At 43.6% G+C, this 24,863-nt stretch overlaps 1 protein-coding gene across 1 annotated transcript in view; it reads left to right on the top strand.

Annotated features, from left to right (window-relative positions):
- The window catches only part of LOC126249132 (GTPase-activating Rap/Ran-GAP domain-like protein 3), a 334,020-nt gene that overhangs the window by 55,298 nt on the left and 253,859 nt on the right, over positions 1 to 24,863 (top strand). The window contains exon 4 of the mRNA XM_049950784.1: positions 4,495 to 4,581. Within this exon, the coding sequence (XP_049806741.1) occupies positions 4,495 to 4,581 (87 nt within the window). The remainder of the gene's footprint in view (positions 1 to 4,494; positions 4,582 to 24,863) is intronic.

Here is a 24,863-nt window from a genome sequence, read left to right on the forward strand (position 1 = left end):
ACTTATATATAAGCGTATTTTCATTTTCATTTGTATTTTGTTTTAATAAATTTGCTTCAAGGAAAACGTTTAATTTGTATGGATTTCAGCGCCGCTCCCTGTACTTATTAAACATAAGGTATACATTTGAAGTCTATACCCATGGTAGACTCAAATGCGCAACCTCCGCATTCGTTGACAGTGGCGATGCCCCAATAGTCGTTAAAAATTTGGTCTGATATAGGAAAGAATCAGAACAACGAATCCCTAGTCCAACCAAGCAAGTTCGTAGCAATGTGTTCAGCACTGTGTTGTGGTGTGTTCCAGGGGGAAACTGATGGACCAGTTCGTACAGTTAGGCCGAATGCAAGCTGAAACGCGAGGACTAACTTTTACAGTTCGTATAATTCTACTCCGAGACGAAGGCGTGCAAAAGGATAGGGAACAAGGACGCACCGGGGAATATTGGACGGAAAGCGCTTCTGCCGCTGTCCTCTGAACAGCACTTAAAAGACTGGTCGAGCAATAAAAGCATCAACAATAGATTTATACAGCATTGTTTACCTCTGATATTAGAAACAACTCAGATTTAAACTAGAGAAGAAAAGTAAGCGAGGATTGGTGGAAAGAACTGACTCCAACCGATGTTCATTATGTGATTTCTGACTGCGTCACACAGGAATTCGATGACATCCTTCAAAAACCAGTTAGAATCTTTAGAGGGAAAAAGGACATACTACACAGTATCTTATTTACAACTCTTATTGTAGTGCTCTGCAGTCGGCAGGAAAGAACGAACGATCGAGTTTGAACACACTTTATTATGACTAAAACGCCTTCTTGGCGTGCACTAATTTCCAAACGCAAGAACAACAAGAAGCACAACAATTCTTGTGGTGGCAAAAACCAGATAACAGTACAAGACAATGAAGAGAAAATAATAACCAAAATACTACTCTCCCCAATTTCAAAGATACAACTTTCTACCGTATGCTACGGCGAGTGTCTACTATGCTAGAGCCGGCGTAGGTATTCGGCGGAGCTGTCCTAGCTGTAGGCTCTCTGTCATATGGCTTTTCACGAAGTAGTTCCATGTTTATGTGGAAAGTCTGTTGTTGTTTACTTCCACTGACGATGTTTCGATCAGAGCACTTGAAGGGAGGTCAGCAGCCCACTTTCCTTGTCTGTTATGCAGGCCCTCTAGCTGATACGGGGCCGCTACGACACTTATATTCATGTCTCCATCTGTGAAAAAGAACCGACATTTTATAATTAATGACTCAGTCAAGGTTAGCAACATTTTTACCGCACGATGACATTGAAGACCCTGAAATTCGCTTTATTAGCACTGTGTAGCACAGGTTCCAAGTATTTCACATTCTAGTATGGATGGGGAGGACCAGTTGGTTGTCGACTGGAAAAGAATTATAGGTTTCTTGGAGAAACGTATGTCGGAATAGGATTTACGCTGGTTACGACATACACCAGACGTTTCAGAAGTTGCAGGTACAACAGTCTGCGTGGTTGACTGATCTGTCCTTGTAACGTCAGCCAACACGGTCTTGCCATGTTGGTACTGCGAACTGCTCAGAGTAAGATGAAGTTACATTCGTTATGTTTCCCAAAGGAGTGCACACCTACTGTTGGCTTAGTAATGATGGCGTCGTCTTGGTTAAAATTTTCCGGAAGTAAAATAGTCTTCCATTTGGATTTCAGTGTGGGGACTATTCAGAAGAATATCGTCATAAGGAAAAAAACTGGTTTCCTACCTGTCGGAACGTGGAACGTTAGATCTCTTTATCGGGTTGGTATGTTAGAGAATTTAAAAAGGACAATAGATAGGTTAAAATTATAGTAGGGATCAGTGAAGTGAGGTAGCAGGAAGAACAAGATTTCTGGTTAGGTGACTACAGGACCATCAACAAAAAATCAAATTCGGGTACTGCAGGAGGAAGCTAACAGTGAATAACAAAATAGGGATGTGGGTAAGCTACTATAAACAGCACGGTGAACGCATTATCGTAGCCCAGACAGGCACAAAGCGAACAATTACCACAATGGTTTACGTTTATATGCTTAGTAGCTCCGCAAATGAAGATATTGCACAACGTACGAATAAGCTAAAAGAAATTATTCAGATACTTAAGGCTGAAGAATATTTAGTAACGACGAGAGACTGAAATTCGATAGTAGGAAAAGGAAGAGATGGAAAGGCGAAGAGATGGAAAAATAATGGAACATGGACTGCAGAAAAGGGATGAAAGGGGAAACCACCTGGCGGAACTTTGTACAGGGCGTAATTTAGTATTAGATAACGCTTGAATTTGTAATCATGAAAAAAGTTTGTATACGTGGAAGAGACGTAGAGACGCCGAAAGGCTCGAGATAGTTTATGAAATCGTAAGACAGAGATTCCTAAACCAGATTTTTAACCACAAAATATTTGCAGAGAAATGTGTGAACTCTGACCATAATTTAATGGTTATTAATTGAAGATTAACACAAAGGATATTGTAGGAAGGTATTAAATTAAATATGTGGAATCTGGATGAACTGAAACAACGTGAGATTGGGCTGAGAGTTTCAAAAATGGCTCTGAGCACTATGGGACTCAACTGCTGAGGTCATTAGTCCCCTAGAACTTAGAACTAGTTAAACCTAACTAACCTAAGGACATCACAAACATCCATGCCCGAGGCAGGATTCGAACCTGCGACCGTAGCGGTCTTGCGGTTCCAGACTGCAGCGCCTTTAACCGCACGGCCACTTCGGCCGGCTATGTTGAGAGTTTCAAAGGCAGCATTAGGAAAAGATTGACTGAAACAGACGAATGGAATACGATAGAAGACAAATATGTAATTTTTAGAGATGGAATATTAAAGACAAGAGAATCAATAAGGCAAAAAGACAAGACGGAACCCCTTGACAAACATACGAGATATTTAATCTAATAGACAAAAGGAGAAAGTATAGAAACGTATCCCGCGCCCGGGTTCCCGGGTTCGATTCCCGGCGGGGTCAGGGATTTTCTCTGTCTCGAGATGACTGGGTGTTGTGTGATGTCCTTAGGTTAGTTAGGTTTAAGTAGTTCTAAGTTCTAGGGGACTGATGACCATAGCTGTTAAGTCCCATAGTGCTCTGAGCCATTTGAACCATTTTTATAAAAACGTAGCAAATTAAGCAGGCAACAGAGTGTCTACAAACTTAGGCTGACAGTGAATGCAAAATGGTAAAGCAGAAAAGCGCAAGAACGTAGAAGTATGTGTAACTAGAGCAAAAATAGGGGAAAATATAAAAATACAGGAAATTAAGTAGACAACATTGAATACATTCGTCTAAGTAATGGTATTGACATAAATTGCAAAATTGCTCAGCAGGAATGGCTGAAGGACATATTGAAGGTTGAAGACGCATGCATGACTACGGGAAAGATACACTGGAAGGTTCCAGATAAGCCTACCTCCCATGTTATTCAGTCTGTATGTTGAGCAAGCCGGCCGTAAAAGAAATGAAACAGAAATGTGGAAGGGGAACTGATGTTCATGCAGGAGAAGCAAAATCTTTGAGAGTTGCCGTTCACATTATTATTCTGTCAGAGACAGAAAAGGACTTAGAAGATCAGTTGAACGGAATTTATGGTGTCTTGAAAAAAGGTTATAATATGAATCAATAAAAGTAAAACAGCAGTACTGGAATATATTAGAGTTAAATCAGGCGATGCGGAGGATTTAAATTAGGAAATAAGACACTAAAAGTCGTCGATGAGTTCTGCTTTTTAGGTAGCAACGTAACTGATGGTGGCAGAAGTATATAATAAAATGCAGACTGGCTATAGCAAGAAAAGCGTTTCTGAAGAAGAGAAATTTCTTAATATCGCATATAGGTTTCTGTATTTACCAGAGATAAAGAGATGCGTACAGGACAGATTAGCATAGCATACTGCATCTAACATTATTCAGACTAAAGACCATATAAGGTATGACATACAACAATGAGTACTAAACGGGCTCTGGAAAATTTTAATGTGGTCCAAGGACTAAATGAAAAGAGAATAACGAAATTGTTCGAGTATATGAGCGGACATTAAGAACTGAGATAATTTTGATATCTATGAATGCATTCGAATCAGTCGACTCCGCAGTTTCTTGTAAAACGTAGCCTAAAAGGTTCATTATGTCAGACAGAAAAATACAACACTGCCGTTCGTTGTCGTAGTAAGAGACACGCTATTACATGCTGTATCTTTTGTGTGTGTGTGTGTGTTTGTGTGTGTGTGTGTGTGTGTGTGTGTGCGCGCGCGCGCGTGAACGCTCATTATTATATAAGTCCTTAGAGTGTAAACTTCCACCGGATGTTCTTGAAAAAACATTCAACTGTGAAAGTGTTGTACAATTTCTAGATTCTAGTGGGTAAATATTTAACCTTTCTTAATAAAAATAGTACTAAACAAACTTATTGTACTAAACAGTGATAGCGAAAAATGTCGTTATCTTACACTTTTTAATTTTTTTTCAGCTACCACAGATTGAAGCAAACGGCCATGAACTACAAGGAAGACGCTTCCGAGTTGAGAATGGAGAATCACTGGGTGAACGTGAAGAAGTGAGTAAATAATATTACTTTAATTGTATACCTGAAATCATTTAGAGAATATTGACATGTACATAAGACTGTACTCGCGCTGTTAGTAGTTCTTACATGAAGTACAAGGTTATAATTATGCTGCTGATTTTAAATTTGATTCTCTTTCAGTACACTCATGACTGTTCGACCACGTTGGTTATCACTTTGTACGTACATGTTTTTCCTATATCATGTTCCCTTTGACCTCATTCCATACAGGTAGCATTCCGTGGAACGTCCAGAGATCTTTGGCCATTTAGTGTATTTCCATTGTCTGTTGGAGACCTACTCCAGTACTGTTCTACACAAATGAAATGTAATTAAGCATTTTATTTTCTGAGCGCTATCTCCGAAACTTCAGTGATGAGACTTCACCACTGTGTTGCCAGCAGCGGCGTGGGAATATGTCGCCTGCAGTTGCGGGCCGGCAATGTGTCCCTGTCCGTTCCGACACTGCCGTAATCTGTAACACAGCGCTACAAAAGATTCACACCCACGCCGCTTGCGTGGATATGGACATTTAAAAGCGACAGAGATCTTCTCCGTATAATGGTCAACAGCTTTTAAAAATTGTTTTAAAATTTTTACTAGCAGACAGAGAAATAGATATAGCAAAGCTGGTATTGGTGCAGGAAAATTTAGACAGAATATACTTTCTACGGCTTCGATACCTGGACGCTATCTTGAGAGCTACTTACCTCAAAATTCCATAGCTGATATGTTCCCATTGACATCTAACATATGATAGAAGCGTTAATTTTAACCTAGAGGCATCTGTTCTAAAGAAAAAACAGGCAGGAAACGGGTAAACTGGATAGAAAATAGATACTTGAAAGGGACATCTGGAGGAAAATAACGAGCGAAATGTAAAATAAAACAAAATACTTAATAATCCGGAGGTAATGACACAGCAAACGGTATTACTTTTTGGTCATCTCTTACAAGTGAACGAGGGCAGACTAACAAAGCCAACGAAAAAATTACCCGTATATCCGTAAGAAATCAGCAGTGAAGTGTATCACAGAAATAAGGACAGAACTAGAAGTAAACTGTACCAAAGATTGAAACTAATTTAATATCCCTTAAGGGCTAAATAGGAAGTCTAGAGAACAACTAAAAATAAGAAATCAAGAACATTTTGGAAGGAAGAAAGAAAGAAAGAAAGAAAAACTGAAAGAAGACATTAACAAAGGAAGAAAAGTAAGAAAGTCTGTAAAAAATAGGAATCAACTTAGAAAGGATAGGCATTTATGTTGTTGAGTGACTTACTTTGGTCAATAAGAACGTAAAATCAGGTTTCCTTTTCATGTTAATTTTTTTACCCTAGGCATGTTTTCCAGCAATTTGCTGAATTTTTTGTTCGTGGAACAGTTTCAGTTATTTAACTGGCACAGTCCAAGTAAGAGACAAACAGTAAACTTCTCCAGCTAATCATACATTTGTTTTTGGCTGTAACATGAAGGTCTCGAATGTCGCTGACTCACGAGTCGCTTATCATATAGAATCCTTCACAAAAGTTCTGGCCAATTTCTTCATCAGAAATTCTCTCAAAGTTTCGAATGAACATTATAGATATTTCGGGTGTTGGGATGTGTTTGAACTCCAAGTTAAGAGTAATCCAGAATTTTCACGTGCGATTTTGCTGAACTCTGTGTATAAACACATTAAGTTGGTTACTTTGACTCCCGTGAATGTCTAAAATAATTTTTGTTATAATTGTACTACATTCCCTCTCCTCATCCTGAGTTGACTAACATGTTCACGCAGGCGTGAGCCACCATTGCCTCGCGCTCGACTCTACCAATTATGCTACAAGCAGTACACTCGTCTGTGTTGTATAGACCAACATCCGGAAGCAACGAACGGCTGTGAATACGCTTCTGTGTCATCCTACAACGAGAGAGCTTTCAAAAAATATGTGTGAATTCCTAAGGGACCAAACTGCTGGGGTTATCGGTCCCTAGACTTACACACTACTTAAACTAACTTATGCTAAGAACAATACACACACCCATGCTCGAGGGAGGACTCGAACCTCCGGCGGGAAGAGCCGCTCAATCCGTGACATGGCGCCTCAAATCGCGCGGCAACTCCACCCGGCAAGAGAGCTGTCTTAACAGATTAGGTATTACATAATTTGCGATTCATTAGGTGTAAAATTATTTTATGTGATCTCTCGTTGTTTTAAAAGAATACACTTATGCCACTTTCAATATAAAAGGTCAAAGTGTGGAAACAGTAGCGTAGGGGGTGGGGGTTGAATACGACCACCACCTCATGGAGAGAATCAGGAAAACCAGCACCGCCGGATGAAGGAAATCATGAATACGCGGGGCGACTCACAGGGAGAAACACAGTTTTAATAATGGTAAAGAAAACTATAGTTCACAGACAATTTGCTTTAGTTTTGTTCCAGACATTTCCGAGATCAGGGTTTGAGTTCCCATGCTTGACATTAGATAGTGAGAACAACCTCAGATTGATTACGGATAGTGATGGAAACTGGCCGTGTCATTTACAAAAGAGTTATCCCAGCATTCGCTTTACACGATTTATGCAAATCTCGGAAAACACCTCCAGAGTGTTAGTTTCGTGTCTTAAACAGTCCGACAGTTCACTCTCTTACGCAGCTCGAGGATAATATAAAATAGATGAACAAATTTCATTTTACAATACCATCGTGTGATAACGCTTTCAACAGATTATCAGACAGGTTAATTTTGAAATCACAGAAAATACATACAACACAAAAAAGCAAGCCACAGTAATATGAGCCAAGGTATAGGTGTAGGTGAAGGGAAAGGTCCTACATTTGATGTCACAAGCCTGTAAGTTATAAGATAACAGCGTGGCAAACAAAACATCGGATCTATGTCTATGGGTGGACAAGCGAGGATTCGTAAAACGAACTACGTCGTGGAAGTGAAACGAAGAGCGGCGTGAATGCATGTGATTCAGGCATCCATCCGCGAGACGTGCAGCTGTTGGGATAAATTACGTATGCCACTGTTTTAAAATACTTTTTACTCCTCCACAGATTCAGTTTTCTCCTTTTCATGTGTGTTTGTACACTGAGGAGCCAGCACGTTCTCAAACGGAAATTAAAACCACTGACACTGCTCTGTCATTCGAGTGCTAGCGCTGCTTTTCGCTAATATCCGTAGCTTTTTCGAACAAGATTAAATTTAAATGCATACAGTTATGATAAAACAACAAATTTCCTATTATCGTGCTTTCCTCTAATCACCACCACGTTACAAATGAGGCTATTCGCAACACTATGATCCCGCATAGACCTTTGTTAACCACAACTGTGACTAAAATTCATTATGTGCTGGAACGATTGCTTTTAATCGTTATCTGCGAGAACCGTTTCCTACATTTTTACTTCCATTAAGTCAATCTGCTACGATAAGGCTTCCGAACAGCTTTTTTTTTTCGGGTGACACATGCCCTAAACCTGTCTCGTAAATTCGTGATTCTTATTCTCTGAATCTGTGATGAGTACTCAGTACTTCCTATAAGCAATCAGTTTCTAGATATTTTTTTAAAAAAAATATTTGTTATAATGTTCTAGTTAACATCAGATAAATATTTTATGCTATAGCTATATTTACGTTTGGTTTAATGTGCAAGTATTGTTATCTAAGTAGATATCAACATACCCGTGGAACAATGCCCTGAAAATTTTTAATGATCTGTCATACTTTTAGGATGAATTGAATCGTTGCTGGTGGATGTGACAGCTTATGTTTCGTTTATTTAACAGAGACCGAAAACAAAGCGTAACCCCATAAGTAACACGCTGCAAAATATCTCTTTAATTGTTGGAATTTTTGCTTCACGTTTTGTCCGTAATGCAGTTCCTTTGCTCTGTTTTCGTTTTGTATCTGCACTACATCTACACTGCGCAGGCCACCTTGCGGTGTGTGGCGGAGGGTACTTCGTGTAACACTGTCGCTCTCCCCTTTTCCTGTTCCAGTTGCGGATGGTTCGCGGAAACGATTGCCGATAAGCCTCCGCGTGGGCTCGAATCTCTAACGTTATCTTCATGAGCCTTTTGCGAGATATACGCAGAAGGAATCAGTATATATGTTGACTCTTCTAGGAAGTACGCGCTCGGAGCTTTAACAGAAAACCACACCGTGTTGTTCTTCTTGAGAACTTCTCTGTCAATCCTGTCTGGTACGGATGCCATACTGACGAGCAATATTAAATTATTAGCCGAATGGGGGTTTTGTAAGCTCCCTCCTTTCTTGACGGACTACATTTCCTGAGAATTCTTCCAGTGAATCTCAGTCTGGCATCTGCCTCTCCTGCGATTAGTTTTATGTTTCACTGTAAACCACTCGGTACGCATATTCCTAGATATTTTATGGAAGTATATGCTTCTAGTGCTTGTTCCGCAATCGTGCAATCACACAGTACTGAGACCTCACTTACAAAAGACATCAGAATTAGTGGTCTTTGAATTCGTGAACAACATAAAAGCCGACATTATCACTACGCAACCAGTATTTAGCAGCGTTTCACTTATTGATAGGTAATTTCCTGCGAAATATGTAGACTACCTAGCGAACCGTTGAATCACATTGACACAATTGAGCTTCAAGTAAATGAAATTATTTTAAAAGTAAAACAGTTCTGCGAAACCCTGAAGAGGAAGCTGCAGATCTAGCACACAATTAACCGAAATTTACGCAGACTGTTAAATAATATATCGGTATCACCCAGAACCCTGTATGTTGTCTGACGGTTCCGGCGTAATTCTGGAGTTACAGACAACGTTTCTCGATGTTGCCCTGCTTTGTTGAAACTGATGCTAACGATCGATGAACCTCTTTTTCAATTAACGATGCTGTACAACGTTGCTGACAAGGGAACCTCCCCATCGCACCCCCCTCAGATTTAGTTAGAAGGTGGCACAGTGAATAGGCCATGAAAAACTGAACACAGATAAATCGAGAAAACAGGAAGAAGTTGTGTGGAACTATGAAAAAATAAGAAAATATACAAACTGAGTAGTCCATGCGCAACATAGGCTACATCAAGGACAGTCTAAGCTCTGGAGCACCGTGTTCCCGTGGTTAGCGTGAGCAACTGCGAAACGAGACGTCCGTGGTTCAATTCTTCCCTCGAGTGAAAAGTTTATTTTCTTTATTTTCGCAAAGTTATGATCTGTCCGTTCGTTTATTGACGTCCCTGTTCAGTGTAATAAGTTTAGTGTCTGTGTTTTGCGACCGCACCGCAAAACCATGCAATTAGTAGACGAAAGGACGTGCCTTTCCAGTGGGAACCGAAAACATTTGATCGCAAGGTCATAGGTCAACCGATTCCTCCACAGGAAAACACGTCTGATATATTCTATACGACACTGGTGACGGCATGTGCGTCACTTGACAGGAATATGTTGTCGACCCACCTAACTGGTACACTTGGCGAATGGGTAAAAAGATTCTTCTACCTTGCCCGATTTAGGTTTTCTTGTGGATGTGATAATCACTCCCAAAAAAGTGATGAAAACATAAGAGTTTGTCACATAAACTGCAACAAATGAATGCAATAGTTTCACAGTCGCACAGTTTTCCCTGTGCTCTGTCAAAACATATGTTTTTAACGTTTTCAAATTTTTCCGTGCGTAGACCGTCAAATCCTGCATATGTCCAAGCAAATCTGAACATGTCCTGGAATTTTGGAGAGCGAAGTTGATTATATAAAAAATTAAACTTTTCACTAGAGGGACGACTTGAACCAAGGACCTCTCGCGCTGCAGCTGCTCACGCTAACCACGAGACCACGGCGCTCCTGAGCATATAATCTCCTTGATGTTACCTATATTGTGCATGGACTATTCATTTTCTATATTTTGCTTATTTTTTTCATAGTTCCACACAACTTCTTCCTGTTTTCTCGATTGATCTGTGTTCAGTTTTTCAAGGCCTATCCACTGTGCCAACTTATAACTAAATCTGAGGGGGGTGCGATGGGAAGGTTCCCTTGTGAGATCGACATTTAATGCTGCTGCTTCCAGCTGTGTGAGTTCATAATTAATAGACATCACATGCCCTTCTATCGCTTCTCTTACTAGACCTACCTGCCATACTAGCAATGCGAGGTCCTAATGGTCTTCTACGATTGTCATTGTTACGACATTCGAAAGTCTGTCAAACGTCTTTCAGCGTGATCTTCTATTGCTTTGTAGGCAGCGCTTGATGAACTCCACTGTAGTGGTTATAGCCTTCAAAAGGAGAGCTTGATCGACCTCCACTGCAGCGTCTTTCATTAGCTGTTAAATTTTGTAGGCATTCGTCATACTCGGATTCACTGCATGGTACAGTGCCAAAACAATATTTGTATACGATTGTGTCGCGTTTGCTTGGCTACGAGCAATGTGCTTCACTTTTTCTTCGGATATGCGGAATTATAAAATATTTTGTTAATTTCAATCTGAAATTTGTCAGAGCCGTTTAGACCGCCAGTACATTCAGAAGACACGGCTGGATGCAGTCTTCATCTGACTCACTGCCGATGTCTTTTTCTATAAGTCGGTTTGCTGACAGTTTTCCCCAGCTTGATGTACTGCTTGTATTGATAATGACATGGCCCCACTCTGGATGCGAAATCTGCAGTAACATAATAAAGACATGGAAACATCTACATATTTTATTATAACTTTATCTTTGAACTCTTCCATTTGGTCCGTGTTTGCACAGAAAAAAAAAAACAGAAATATGAGAATTGTGAATCCGCCTTGAAGCAAAACACTTGTTGTTATTTATTTACGTATTTACTCCACAAATTAGTTTCATCAACAAATATCGCCATCATCACTAGGCTCTTCAAAAAGCATGCAGAAAATAGCATAGCTATAAAACACTGTAACACATTATTAAATTTGTACTGTGTTTTTTAAATATTGTTTTCTGTCGGTACTGTCATACTACTTTATTTATTTTACGTTAAACCATGGTTTTGTGCATTGTAGATGACATGATGCATACCAAGAAAAACGGCAACAGAAAAATCACAGAATATATGCAGCAAACAGCGACAACAATTCTTAAAACAATGCATTAAAGTACAATAAGTAAGGTAGTATGGAAGTATCCACAGAAACCATATTTAAAAAACAAACAGTGCAAATGTAATAATGTGTTTCAGTGTTTTATAACCATGCTATTTTCTGAATGTTTTAGATTTAGAGACCCACTGATGATGGCGATATTTGTCGCTGAAACTCGTGTGGGGAATAAATAAGTAAATAAATAACAAAAAGTATTTGGCAACAATGCAGATTCACAATTCCCATAAATGTTATTATCTTTCTTTCACAAAACATAAATACAAAATAAAATACCTATATAAAATAGATAAATACGAAATAGAATTATCGCCGATTTCACTGGACCCAAACGCGACTCAGTAATGGCGGGGGGGGGGGGGGGGTCAAGAACCGCTGTCTCACCTCTTCTCGGGGTCAGCGGTATGTGCATGTGTGGCCAGCTGATGTGATGTTGGCGTGCCGTGTTTATCTGACACGAGGCCTCTTTTGGTGTTGTCTAGCAGGCAACAGAGCTCATCTTTGTGTACCCATGGTTCTGATGCGGCGTTCAGAGCAGCTTAACTTTTTTCTCGTCCCGTGCATCCTGCCCAAGAGCTCTTAAGCCAAAAACGCCGACCAGTGGACAACGCAATGTTGTCCTTCGCCGTACGCGGACACTCGCTGACTTCCAATACACTCACGCCATCTGTTGTCTGCACTGATTATGCAGTAGAGGCAGTGTCAATGTTACACTATTTGGAGGCTATGAGACGTGGAAAATGCAGTCAGAAGTTTAAAGATTCAAGCATCGGACCGCAAAGAAGACCGTGTGACACGGAATGAAAAATGAGGATGTCAGAAAGTGACAATAGACTTAGGAACACATACCGTGATCCAACTCAGTCTGAAAACTGAATCGACAATAGACACCATAGCCATATAAGTATATAGTTCTGGAAACACCGGCCATGACGTCCTTCTTCTGTGCGGATGCACACATATTCCCCCAACTCTTACGGGACTTGGTAAGAATGTCTTCCACGAGTAATGAGTGTGCTGGGGTGGGACACTACGAATGTAGTGTGTGGACATACAAGGTGAGAATGTGGGTCTCGCTGGAGGCGTGTGGAGATAGTCCCTGCAGTCGCACTATCATCTGTGCCCCCGGTGGCTCAGATGGACGCCGGCACGGTAGCTCAGAGTGTTCGGTCAGAGGGCTGTGTGCTCTCTGTAATAAAAAAACTGAGTCAAGGAATCAACGATGAACTTGAACAAATGTCTTGTGACGTCCACCCAGACCAAACGCAACGAACTGTATCGAACAAAGATGGATAGAGCGTCTGCCATGTAAGCAGGAGATCCCGGGTTCGAGTCCCGGTCGGGGCACACATTGTCACCTGTCTCCGTTGATATATATCAATGCCAGTTAGCAGCTGTAGGTATTAATATAATCCTCATTTTGAATCGACAATAGGCTCACAAGCTTCCGTAAGGCGAAGGCAGAATGCTGTATGCGAAACAGGATGTGATTCACTTACCATATCACATGCTGACCTTCTGAAAGGATCTTCTGTTGAACGCTTTAGTCGTCTCAGAATGAACTCCCAAACATCTCCGAATCATAGTCTCGCAGTGTCAACTCCGAGTGATCTCTGAAAGACTTCCGAAAGACAGAATCTTCTCTGATCTCATCATACTCCCATACTGATCGACTGAATGATCCAGCATCAACTGAATAATTTAGCTACCCTCCAGCTGATTGATCTGACTGATTGAATCCCCAGGCTGCCCCTGCCCAACAATTTTGTTCATTTTCCCCCGTTCTATCCTTCAGGGCTCTCCCATTGTATCTTCTTTGCCATAGGCGGACTCAGTTTGCAGTGTCGCCCGCTGAACGATCGACACTGGATAACCATGTCTGCCAATCTTCGTACAGGCTGATCCTGTTTCGAAAGCGCTGTGGGAGATGGCTAGAATACAACATGGGAACTCCCGCATTGTCCTCGCGATGTTACGAGTTCCAGCACTCCACGCCACTGGACGCTGCTTCCCTAGCTGCTTACCATGCAGAATTTTGTTGTGAAAATCGCTGAGAATTCCTACAGGTGCACCTCTGCATTCCTTATCTGTCGAGAAGGCTGCAACCCAACAATAAGACCATCCGCCACGGGAAAGGCTTTATTCATTCGCTCAGGTATCTTAGATACTCGATGCTCGGCAGCGTCCCTCAGCTGCGAGTCAGCCTTCAAACGGGTTACCCCTTTAAGGTAGAAGCAAACATTTCAGGTAAACCCTAACTGTCCGTCTTCTGTGACTTTTGCGGAAGTCTCACCACGTTAAAAGCGTTGCGTAAGTGGAGCGCTTTAGTTCTGAGCCTGCAGCAGCGAAGTATTACACCCCACTGCAGCCACGGCAACGTCTGTGTAATAGGAACCCAGCATCGCCATCGAACTGCCTCACGTAGATTCCAGAATAAGTACTACTTACAAGAAGAGGGTCATCAACAAGAACTAACACTTCACACTGTTAGATCGTTTGTGGAACACAGATGAAACTGTATGAGCTGAACTGCCCGCAATACCAGAGAGGGTTCCTCTTTACACATGCAAAGAATTCCAATATTGCGTCAATACCTAAGTCCAGAACCTTCCAGAAATCACGACTGTTAAATAATACCGGGAGGCATCAATCCAACCTATAACCCATAACTCGCTAATCAGCAATTATAGCCCCGACAACACGGTGGATGACATTCATTGCACGGTAATATTACTAATAAATGGACCATCTTCAGTAGTTTCGTTTTCAACATCAAAATGTTTCCTGTTGCCAGTCATTATTTTGATAACTTTAATATTATTTCCCACACGACGCGTACCGGGAATAATTCCCATTGTCAAATACAATTTTATTTACCTAATCATGTTTTTCGCTTTCTATACAGGGTGGTCCATTGATAGTGACCAGGCCAAATATCTCAACGCGGTTTTGCCTCGTCGTCAATGTTGTGGTTGGCAAGAGAGCCAACACCGTGTTACTAGAGGAGGCCGAAAGGCACGCGTTTTAGCTCATGCAGGCTAGCGTGAGGTCTGGAACAGGACAAGGAAATTAGAATTTAGAAAAACGAACGTAGCTGGTGGAATACTTAATCCATTAATGATGAACGTCGGTCTTGGCGGTACATGATTCACAATATCAATAGTAACTGATAATGGCGTCTTGCTAGGTCGTAGCAAATGACGTAGCTGAAGGCTATGCTAAACTATCGTCTCGGCCAATGAGAACGTAAGTAGGCAGTGAACCATCGCTAGCAAAGTCGGCTGTACAACTGGGGCGAGTGCTAGGAAGTCTCTAGACCTGCCGTGTGGCGGCGCTCGGTCTGCAATCACTGATAGTGGCGACACGCGGATCCGACGTATACTAACGGACCGCGGCCGATTTAAAGGCTACCACCTAGCAAGTGTGGTGTCTGGCGGTGACACCACATTCCTCCCCCGCAAATCGGCGTACGGTTGTGGTATAAGGCTTTCTCCCGGCTTGGGGAGGACCCCATGTTAACGTATGCGACGAGGTGGGGAGCCTAACAACAGGCGAGGCTGTGCCACCCGCACCCTGCCATTCGGACCGCGGGGAGCTAGGAAACGCCTGAAAACCTGCTCCAGGGTGCTCACCAACATGCGGTGTATGCGCCCGTAGAGAGACTGGAGGGGCCGAAGGGTCGACCTCCATCGGGCCGGGGCACCTGACGGGCGAAGACGACATATGGTCCGGAGCGGGCAAGAGGTCCATGTCGGAGGACAACTGGTCCCGGGAAGCGATCGGCGGCGCGTGACCCAGGGAGGCGCCCGGCGGCTGCAGCGAAGCGTCCACTGCTGGCGTCACCAGGCGGCGGCGGCGGCGGCGGCGCGTCGCCATGGGGCAAAATGGAAGGCAGCGTCGGTAACACCTGGGGCTGAGGCGAGCCAGTAGCTGGGTCCCCAGGGCGCTGACCGGACGGCACCGTCGCTGAAAGCAGACGGGGAGCGGCAGATCCCATGCGACGACAGAGGCGCAGCTGATTGAGATGCCGACGCACCTCACCAGAGGCCCCCAAAACCAGATACATAGCGCGGCCGAGGCAGCGAAGAATGCGCCCTTCGAGCCAACGCCGTGAACCTCGATAGTGGCGATAGTAGACAACGTCGCCTGGAGCAAAAGCAGGTGTCTGCCGCTGCACAGGAACCTGATGCGGCGGATGTAGCAAAGACATCAAGGTTCGATGATGACGACCGTGGAGCAACTCAGCCGGCGAGCGACCATCTCGGGGCTGAGAGCGATACGAGGACAAAAAGAGCAATAACCCGTCCTCCCGAGAATGCGACTCTTTCAACTTCAACATCTGTGACTTGAAAGTTCTGACCAATCGTTCAGCGGCACCGTCTGACTGTAGCGAAAACGGCGCGGATGTCAGATGTTGAATACCATTGGCCTTGCAGAATGACTGAAATTCTGTGGACATGAATTGTGGGCCATTGTCGGAAACAATAGTCTGTGGAAGACCTTCAATGCAAAAGATAGCAGATAACGCTTGGATGGTGGCAGATGACGTCGTGGAAGACATCCGGACAACAAAAGGAAAATTACTGAATGAATCTACCACAACCAACCATCGAGCATTCCAGAATGGACCAGCAAAATCGATGTGTAAGCGTTGCCAAGGGGAAGTGGCTTTTGGCCATGCAAAGAATTTCCGCGGTGGTGCTGATTGTTGTTCGGCACACACCATGCAAGAAGAGCACATATTCGTAATCGCGGCTTCGATTCCAAACCAAGTAAAGTGCTGACGAGCAAGTTGTTTCGTTCTCACTATACCCCAATGTCCTTGGTGGAGAAGCTGTAAGACAGAGGACTGTAACGAACGTGGTACCATGACCCTGGACTGATCATTACCAGAACGCAACAGCAAAACACCACGTCATACAAAAAGTCACTCCTGGTGAGCAAAAAATCGGCGAACCAACGGATCCCCGATCCGTGACTTCGACAAGGGCCATTGCGTAGCAACAAAACGCAGAACGGTAGCAAGGACAGGGTCGGCAGCTGTAGCTGTAGCTACAGTACGAAAATCAATCGGAAACAATTCGAACACGTCATCGGTTTCCGAATCAATGAACATGCAAGCAAATTCGGAGGAATCGAATGCTCTATCCTCAGCAACAGTCAAACGGGACAACGCATCGGCGTTTCCGTGCTTAGCAGTGGACCGATACAAGATATCGTAGCGGTACTGCGAGAGGAAAATAGACCAGCGAATGAATTTCTGCGCTGTACGTGGAGGTACAAGCTTGTTCGGATGAAAAAGCGATGTCAAAGGTTTGTGGTCTGTGATGATGGTAAAGTGACGACCATACAAGAAATCATGAAACTTTGTAACACCAAATATGAGAGCCAATGCTTCTTTCTCGATCTGTGTATAATTTCTTTGCGCAGACGAGAGCAGTTTGGACGCAAAGGCAATAGGGCGATCGTGCGATCCATCTTTGTGCGCAAGCACAGCACCGATCCCGAATCCGATGCATCCACCATCAACAAAAGGGGCTTCTGGGGATCGAAGGGCGTAAGGCAAGTATTGGAAAGCAACGCCGATTTCAACTGGCGAAAGGCGCGTTCGCATTCCGTCGTCCAGACGAACGGAACACCTTTACGGTGTAAGCGATGAAGCGGAGCTGAAATAGAAGAGGCATGTGGCACATATCTGTTATAGTAATTTATTTTTCCCAGCACACTCTGTAGCTGCTTCAAATTCTGCGGCGAAGGCAAGTCTTGTATGGCACGAAGGCGCGAGGGACTGGGATGTATGCCTTGGGCATTGAGTACATGTCCCAGGTATGGCAAATCACGAGCAAAAAACACACATTTGTCCTTCCGCAAGCGAAAACCATTTTGTCGCAACACCTGAAATAATGTTCTGAGATTGGCCAAATGTTCTTCCGTCTTTCCAGAGATCACAATATCGTCCAGATAGTTTGCTGCAGTAGGGACCGACGGACAAACAGTTTGTAGATATTGCTGAAACAATGCAGGGGCGGATGCACACCTGAATTGCAGTTGTTTGAATTGATACAACCCAAGATGCGTGTTAACCACCAAAACGCGCTGGGATTCTTCGACCACCGGTATTTGCAAGTACCCATCTGCGAGGTCCAACTTCGAAAAATATTTACCCGGGCACAGTTTGTCAAAAAGAGCTTCCGGGCGGGGTAAAGGAAAAGTTGCAATCACTAGTTATGGATTCACTGTTGCCTTGAAGTCCACACAAAGTCTCAATTTTCCCAAAGGTTTTGGCAAAATTACTATGGGTGATGCCCAGAGAGAAGCCTGCACACGTTCAATTACACCTTGTGATTCCAAATCGTGTAATGTTTTTGCGACCTCATCATGCAATGCGTGGGGAACATTGCGCGCTCTGAAAAATTTCGGTTGCGCGTTTACTTTCAGTTCCAAATGTGCTTTATAGTTCTTAGCGCAACCGAGACCCGGTGCAAAAATGTCTGCAAATTCTTCACATAGACGAGAAACACTGTCTGAAGGCACAGTCTGGTTCACTGATAGGACCTGATTTACTATAGACAAGTTAAACAACTGAAATAAATCGAAACCAAACAAGTTCAGTGCAGTAGAAGAACGAAGGATGTACAATGACACAAGTTTTGTTTGTCCTTTGTATGTTGCAAGAAGGCTGTACTGTCCTAACACAGGGATGTCTTGACCTGAATAGCTAGTTAACTTAACATCTGCGGCACGCAACGGAGGTGTTCCCAGCAGTTTGTACGTGTCTTGATTGATCAGTGGAACTGCAGCTCCGGTATCGACCTGGAATGGTATCACTTTGCCGTTAATGTCCAAGTCTACAAAAAGTTTATTTTCCTGCTGACGACAAGAGTGACTGTCTTGTACAATGTGAACTGACACTGGTACATAATCACTTGCTACTTGACGGGATTTCCGGCGATGTCGATGCACACTATTTGTGGGACGAACACAGTCACTGTTAGAGAGAGTGGCACTGAGCGGAGTGGAATGAACCACATGAATTTCCATGGGCGAAGTTTCACGAACCTGAGTATCCTTGGTTCGAATCCGGCGAGAAGCAAAGGGCATGGAATGGTTGTGAGTTTCCGATCTGAGCTTTTTCTGGCAAACACTCTGAACATGTTCTTTTTTATTACAGAAAAAGCAAATAGCTTGGCGTGTTGGGCAATTCTCACGCGAATGTCTAGTAGCGCACCGCGTGCATGATTTTAGCACTGCATTTGCTTGCCGACGCGGCACACGTGGCTGAGAACCTGGCGGCAGCGGCGCGTCCGGGCGCAAGGACTGTTTACTGTTCCGTGCAGCTCGCCCGGCGAGCCGGTTAACCTGACACACGGGTGGCGAAGTTTCAAATGATTCCTGAGCAAAGTCAAGTGTGTCCTGCCGATCCAATATGTCCATCACTTGTTGAAGGGAGGGATTGACTAGTTTCAAAATCTGTTCCCTTATACGAACATCAGAAACGTTCTGTGCAACTGCATCACGTACCATAGTATCTGAATAAGGGAGTCCACATTGACACTCAAAAGCACAATCCCTAGTAAGGCCTTGCAATGTTGCAACCCACTCCCGATTAGTCTGACCTGCCGTACGTTTTGTACGAAAGAAGCTATACCGTTTCGCAACTACATTGACTGATTCTTTGAAATATGCATCTAATGCAGAAAAAATTTCTTCGTAGGACAGAGTTGCTACGTCGCGTCGGGGAAATAATTTGACTATCACACGGTACGTGTTCACCCCGACTGATGCTAACAAAAAAGGCTGCCGCTCATTACCTTGACTTCTGTAGGCGGCGAGATGAAATCCAAATTGGCGTGACCACTCTGTCCAGCTTTCCGGTGCAGCATCAAAAGGTCGAAAAGTTGGTGCAACTGCATGTTGTTGCTGCGTTAGCAGTGGAGCGGCGGCTGCCGCATCGTTTTGCATTGCACATTGACCCTGGACGAGCTGTCCAAGGGCATCCAGTAATGCCTGCGTCTGCTGATTCTGTAAGCGATAAAATTCGGACAGCACATTTGGAGATTGTGGCGAAGCCATTACAAAATTAAATCAGGGCAATATATATAAGACCGTGGTTTTGCCTCATCGCCAATGTTGTGGTTGGCAAGAGAGCCAACACCGTGTTACTAGAGGAGGCCGAAAGGCAAGCGTTTTAGCTCACGCAGGCTGGCGTGAGGTCTGGAACAGGACAAGGAAATTAGAATTTAGAAAACCGACGTAGCTGGTGGAATACTTAATCCATTAATGATGAACGTCGGTCTTGGCGGTACATGATTCACAATATCAATAGTAACTGATAATGGCGTCTTGCTAGGTCGTAGCAAATGACGTAGCTGAAGGCTATGCTAAACTATCGTCTCTGTACAACTGGGGCGAGTGCTAGGAAGTCTTTCTAGACCTGCCGTGTGGCGGCGCTCGGTCTGCAATCACTGATAGTGGCGACAGGAGGGTCCGACGTATACTAACGGACCGCGGCCGATTTAAAGGCTACCACCTAGCAAGTGTGGTGTCTGGCGGTGACACCACAATAAGCATCAAACGAAAAAACTACAAAGAACGAAACTTGTCTAGCTTAAAGGGGGAAACCAGATGGCGCTATGGTTGGTCCGCTAGATGGCGCTGCCATAGGTCAAACTGATATCAACTGCGTTTTTTAAAAATAGGAACCCCCATTTTTTATTACGTATTCGTGTAGTACGTAAAGAAATATGAATGTTTTAGTTGAACCACTTTTTTCGCTTTGTGATAGATGGCGCTGTAACTGGATAGGAGAAATAAAGAAGAAACTAAAGCAATGTAGTAAAGGAAGACAAATTATTCATTGCATATTATGTTCGTTGGTAACAATATGAGATGCACGCTGACGTCTAGGATGCGCAGTATTTCTGTCATGATGCGTAGCTGAAGGGCAGCATAGCCTAGTAGCATGCCGGACCGGAGAGTACAGCACGCAGTAGACGATGCTGTATCTCGACGCGATGTGTCAGGAAATCATTAAGTAGATGATTACTTGAGAGGTTTTGTAGATTCCGTAATGATTCTTTGTTTCCTCTTTCTTATCTAGTGAAGTCTGATGACCACTGGATGGTTGAAACCGATTGCGGCACTTGGAATGTTTTTGTAATCTTTGTACTCTACTTAGTATTTTTGCCGTTGCTCCTATTTGTTGTTTAAAACTGGTCATTGTGTTCTCTTTTTCAAGAGCATTTCAATCTTTTCCAAGAGATACTTATTCTATTAATGATTGTTCGCATACTTCGTCTGCTATATCGTTTTCGTAATCTTGTCTGACACAATCGTTTTCTTTGCTACCGCGTTGATTGGTGATTTTATAAAATTCTAATGCTAGCTAACTGTTATATCAATTTAGCCCTGAAATTTTTCTATTATTTCTTGATAGTTCATTTAGATCGTATGTTTTAATGCTCACTATATTTCGTTTTGTGAGATTCCAGAAAGCACAGGCCGCTGAGAAACGAATTTTCTAATTACTGAAATCAGGGTTGCAAACTACAGTCCGCCACTTGTTATTAATTCCATACAACTAAAAAGTTGATAATCGATTGTGGACCTTTACAGCGACAGCTAATCGATCCAAAAGAGACATTTTATTAAAATAATTAATATAAAAATCCGATAGCATATTAGGAACAAATACTAACTCACACGATTATTTGAAGCGACAATTGAAAACAGAATGTTTTATTACAAAGATAAACTTGTATATTAAGCCTGTCCATCTGACGTAACATTGGACAACAGACACAAATTCCTGAGGTTCTTGTGCCGCCCTCATCACGTTTTCGTTGCATTTCCATATGTTGCTCACTAGTATTTCACCGTCACAGAGAAAAACGCATACGTAATTTTAATAACGCTTTTGGATCACAATGTCTACTAGGAAATGACTGTGGTAATCATAGTAATAATTTCGTATAGGTCACTGCCCTGGTGCAAGTCTTTGTATTGGACACCACATCGGCGACTTGACGCCTGTGATCCGACCGAAATTCACTCCCATGATCTCTCGCTTTCCAGGCACGCGCTGCACCTCTAGACCATCAGATCCGGCATACTATTGTGATCTGTCAGGGTACTGTTCTGTAATCATGAAAGAATGTAGATAGTGAGGAAAGAAGCAGCGAATCGTTTAGCACCAAAGGAATTCGCGAACGCACAATGATTTTTAAAATATCCTATGTTACAATAAGGTCACAAAGACGTGTAGGAGTTTTCATTTGCTACGACATCGGCCTCCGTTATGGTCCACCATAAACCGTCTTCAGCCCAGTTATTAGCGGGAAACATTGTCTTTAAATAGGTCTCGGAACAACGCTCTAATCTAGTGTTGTTCTCTTGGCTTTGCTAAAAGTATCAGGCTGATGAAAACACGAAGATAATTTACGTCCTTTTCTAAGCTAACCTTAATAGAAAACAGCATTCCGAAAATAGTTCCACGTAAGACCTCGCAGATTCGTGTCTTGATCAGAACAATTCCTGGTCAAGAGTCTCCTCTCGATGCAGCAGACGACTTCCACCAGCCAACAGTTAGCTGACGCCAGCCAGCATCCGTCCAGGCGATGGTTGCGCCTTTGATGTACAGAGCACGTTGTAGCATTCGGCTTAACAAGCATAAAATTATTTATTGTGGCGTTTGACTTTCTGCGCTAAATACACACATTAAAAAAAGTTTTGGTATCACGTAGGTTCCGACAGTACCGGAACCTGTACAGAAAATTGGAATAGAGACCAACATAAACATCATTTCCGCCGTTTTTATTGCTCATGAAAACCACAGATTGCATGTTGTACCACCATACAGCGAGACCTTCAGAGGTGGTGGTTCAAATGGTTCAAATGGCTCGGAGCACTATGGGACTTAACATCTGTGGTCGTCAGTCCCCTAGAACTTAGAACTACTTAAACCTAAGTAACCTAAGGACATCACACACATCCATGCCCGAGGCAGGATTCGAACCTGCGACCGTAGCGGTCACGCGGTTCCAGACTGAAGCGCCTATAACCGCACGGCCACACCGGCCGGCTCAGAGGTGATGGTCCAGATTGCTGTACACACCGGAACGTCTAATACCCAGTAGCACGTCCTCTTGCATTGATATATGCCTGTATTCGTCGTGGCGTACTATCCAAAAGTTCATCAAGGTACTGTTGGTCCAGATTGTTCCATTCCTCAACGGTGATTCGGCGTAGATCCCTCACAGCTGTTAGTGGGTCACGTCGTCCATAAAGAGCACTTTTCAATCTATCCCAGTCATGTTAGATATGGTTCACGATTGGAGAACATGCTGGCCACTCTAGTCGAGCGATGTCGTTATCCTGAAGGAAGTCATTCACAAGATGTGCACGATGGGGGCGCCAATTGTAGTCCATGAAGACGAACGCCTCGCCACTATGCTGCCGATGTGGTTGCACTATCGGTCGGGGGATGGCATTCACGTATCGCACAGCCGTTACCGCGCCTTCCATGACCACCAGCGGCGTACGTCGGCCCCACATAATGCCACCCCAAAACAGCAGAGAACCACCTCCTTGCTGCACTCGCTGGACAGTGTGTCTAAGGCGTTCTGCCTGACAGGTTTGCCTCCAAACACGTTTCCGACTACTGTCTGGTGTTGGCATATGCGACACTCATCAGTGAAGAGAACGTGATGCCAATCCTGAGCGGTCCATTCGGCATGTTGTTGGGCCTATCTGTACTGCGCTGCATGGTGTCGTGGTTGCAAATATAGACCACGCCATGAGCGTCGGGAGTGAAGTTGCGCATCACGCAGCCTATTGCGCACAGTTTGAGTCGTAACACGACGTCCTGTGGCTCCACGAAAAGCATCATTCAACATGGTGGCGTTGGTGTCAGGGTTCCTCCGAGCCACAATTCATAGGTAGTGGTCATCCACTGCTGTAGTAGCCCTTGGACGGCCTGAGCGAGGCATGTAATTGATAATTCCTGTCTCCCTGTATCTCTTCCATGTCTAAACAACATCGCTTTGGTTCACTCCGAGACGCCTGGACACTTCCTTTGTCGAGAGCCATTTCTGGCGCAAAGTAACAATGCGAACGCAACTGAACCACGGTATTGACTGTCTAGGCATGGTTGAACCACAGACAACACGAGCGTGTACCTCCTTCCTAGTGGAATGACTGGAACTGATCGGCTGTCGGACCCCCTCCGTCTAATAGGCGGCCGAACCGCACAATAACCCTGGGTTCGGTATGGAGCGGCTTTGGGGTGGGGTGGACTGCTGTGGCCTATTGTGGGGTTGTGAACCACTGAGGGCTACGGCGGGGCGAAGTCTCTCCGTCGTTTCTAGGTCTCCGGTTTAATACGATACGATACAATACAAGCCAAGTGAAGAACACCGGGTTCGATCGTTGTTCTGAAACCCATTTAAATATGATGTCTCCCGTTAATAACTGGGCTGATGTCGGTTTAGGTTAGACCTTTACAGACACCGATATAACAGAAAATGAAAATTACACATGAAATCTAGTTTCTCTAGCATTATTGAAACGTAAGATATTTTAAAAATCATTATATTTTTTGTGAAAGTTAATTGTTTCTTTTCTTAGTATCCAGATTCTTTCAAGGCTACAGAACAATACCGTGAATGACTACAACATGTAGGGCCTGGTGGTCTAGCGGAAAAGCGTGTGCGTGGAAACCAAGAGATAACGGTAGTGAATCTCGGTCGGACCACGGATTTTTCAGTCTTCGTTTTGTCCTAGCCTTCACCTCTCAACGACATGAACAGTCGCCAGAAACGACACGTGATTCGAATTCCACGTTGAACTGCAGGTCCGCTTTCCGCGATTGGATAACTGTGGTCGGTGAGGTAGAAGCAAGTCGAAGAAATGGCGTTCAACTGAAAGATCTGCACCAGGACATTGAGCCACACCAAATTATTACTAGTATTACCACAATAATTTCCTTGTGGACATTTTAATCTATGAGCATTATCAAAATTACAGGTGCGTTTCTCTCTGTGAGAGGCAAATCATAGCGAGCAGCATATGGATATGCAACAAAAACGTGACAAAGACAGGACACGAGCCATTGGAATTTGTGTCTGTTGACCAACATTACGTCAGCTGGTCAGAGTCAATAAGTACGCTTATCTTTCAAGCG

Source organism: Schistocerca nitens, chromosome 3, assembly GCF_023898315.1.
Source record: "Schistocerca nitens isolate TAMUIC-IGC-003100 chromosome 3, iqSchNite1.1, whole genome shotgun sequence".
NCBI classification, from domain to species: Eukaryota; Metazoa; Arthropoda; class Insecta; order Orthoptera; family Acrididae; genus Schistocerca; species Schistocerca nitens.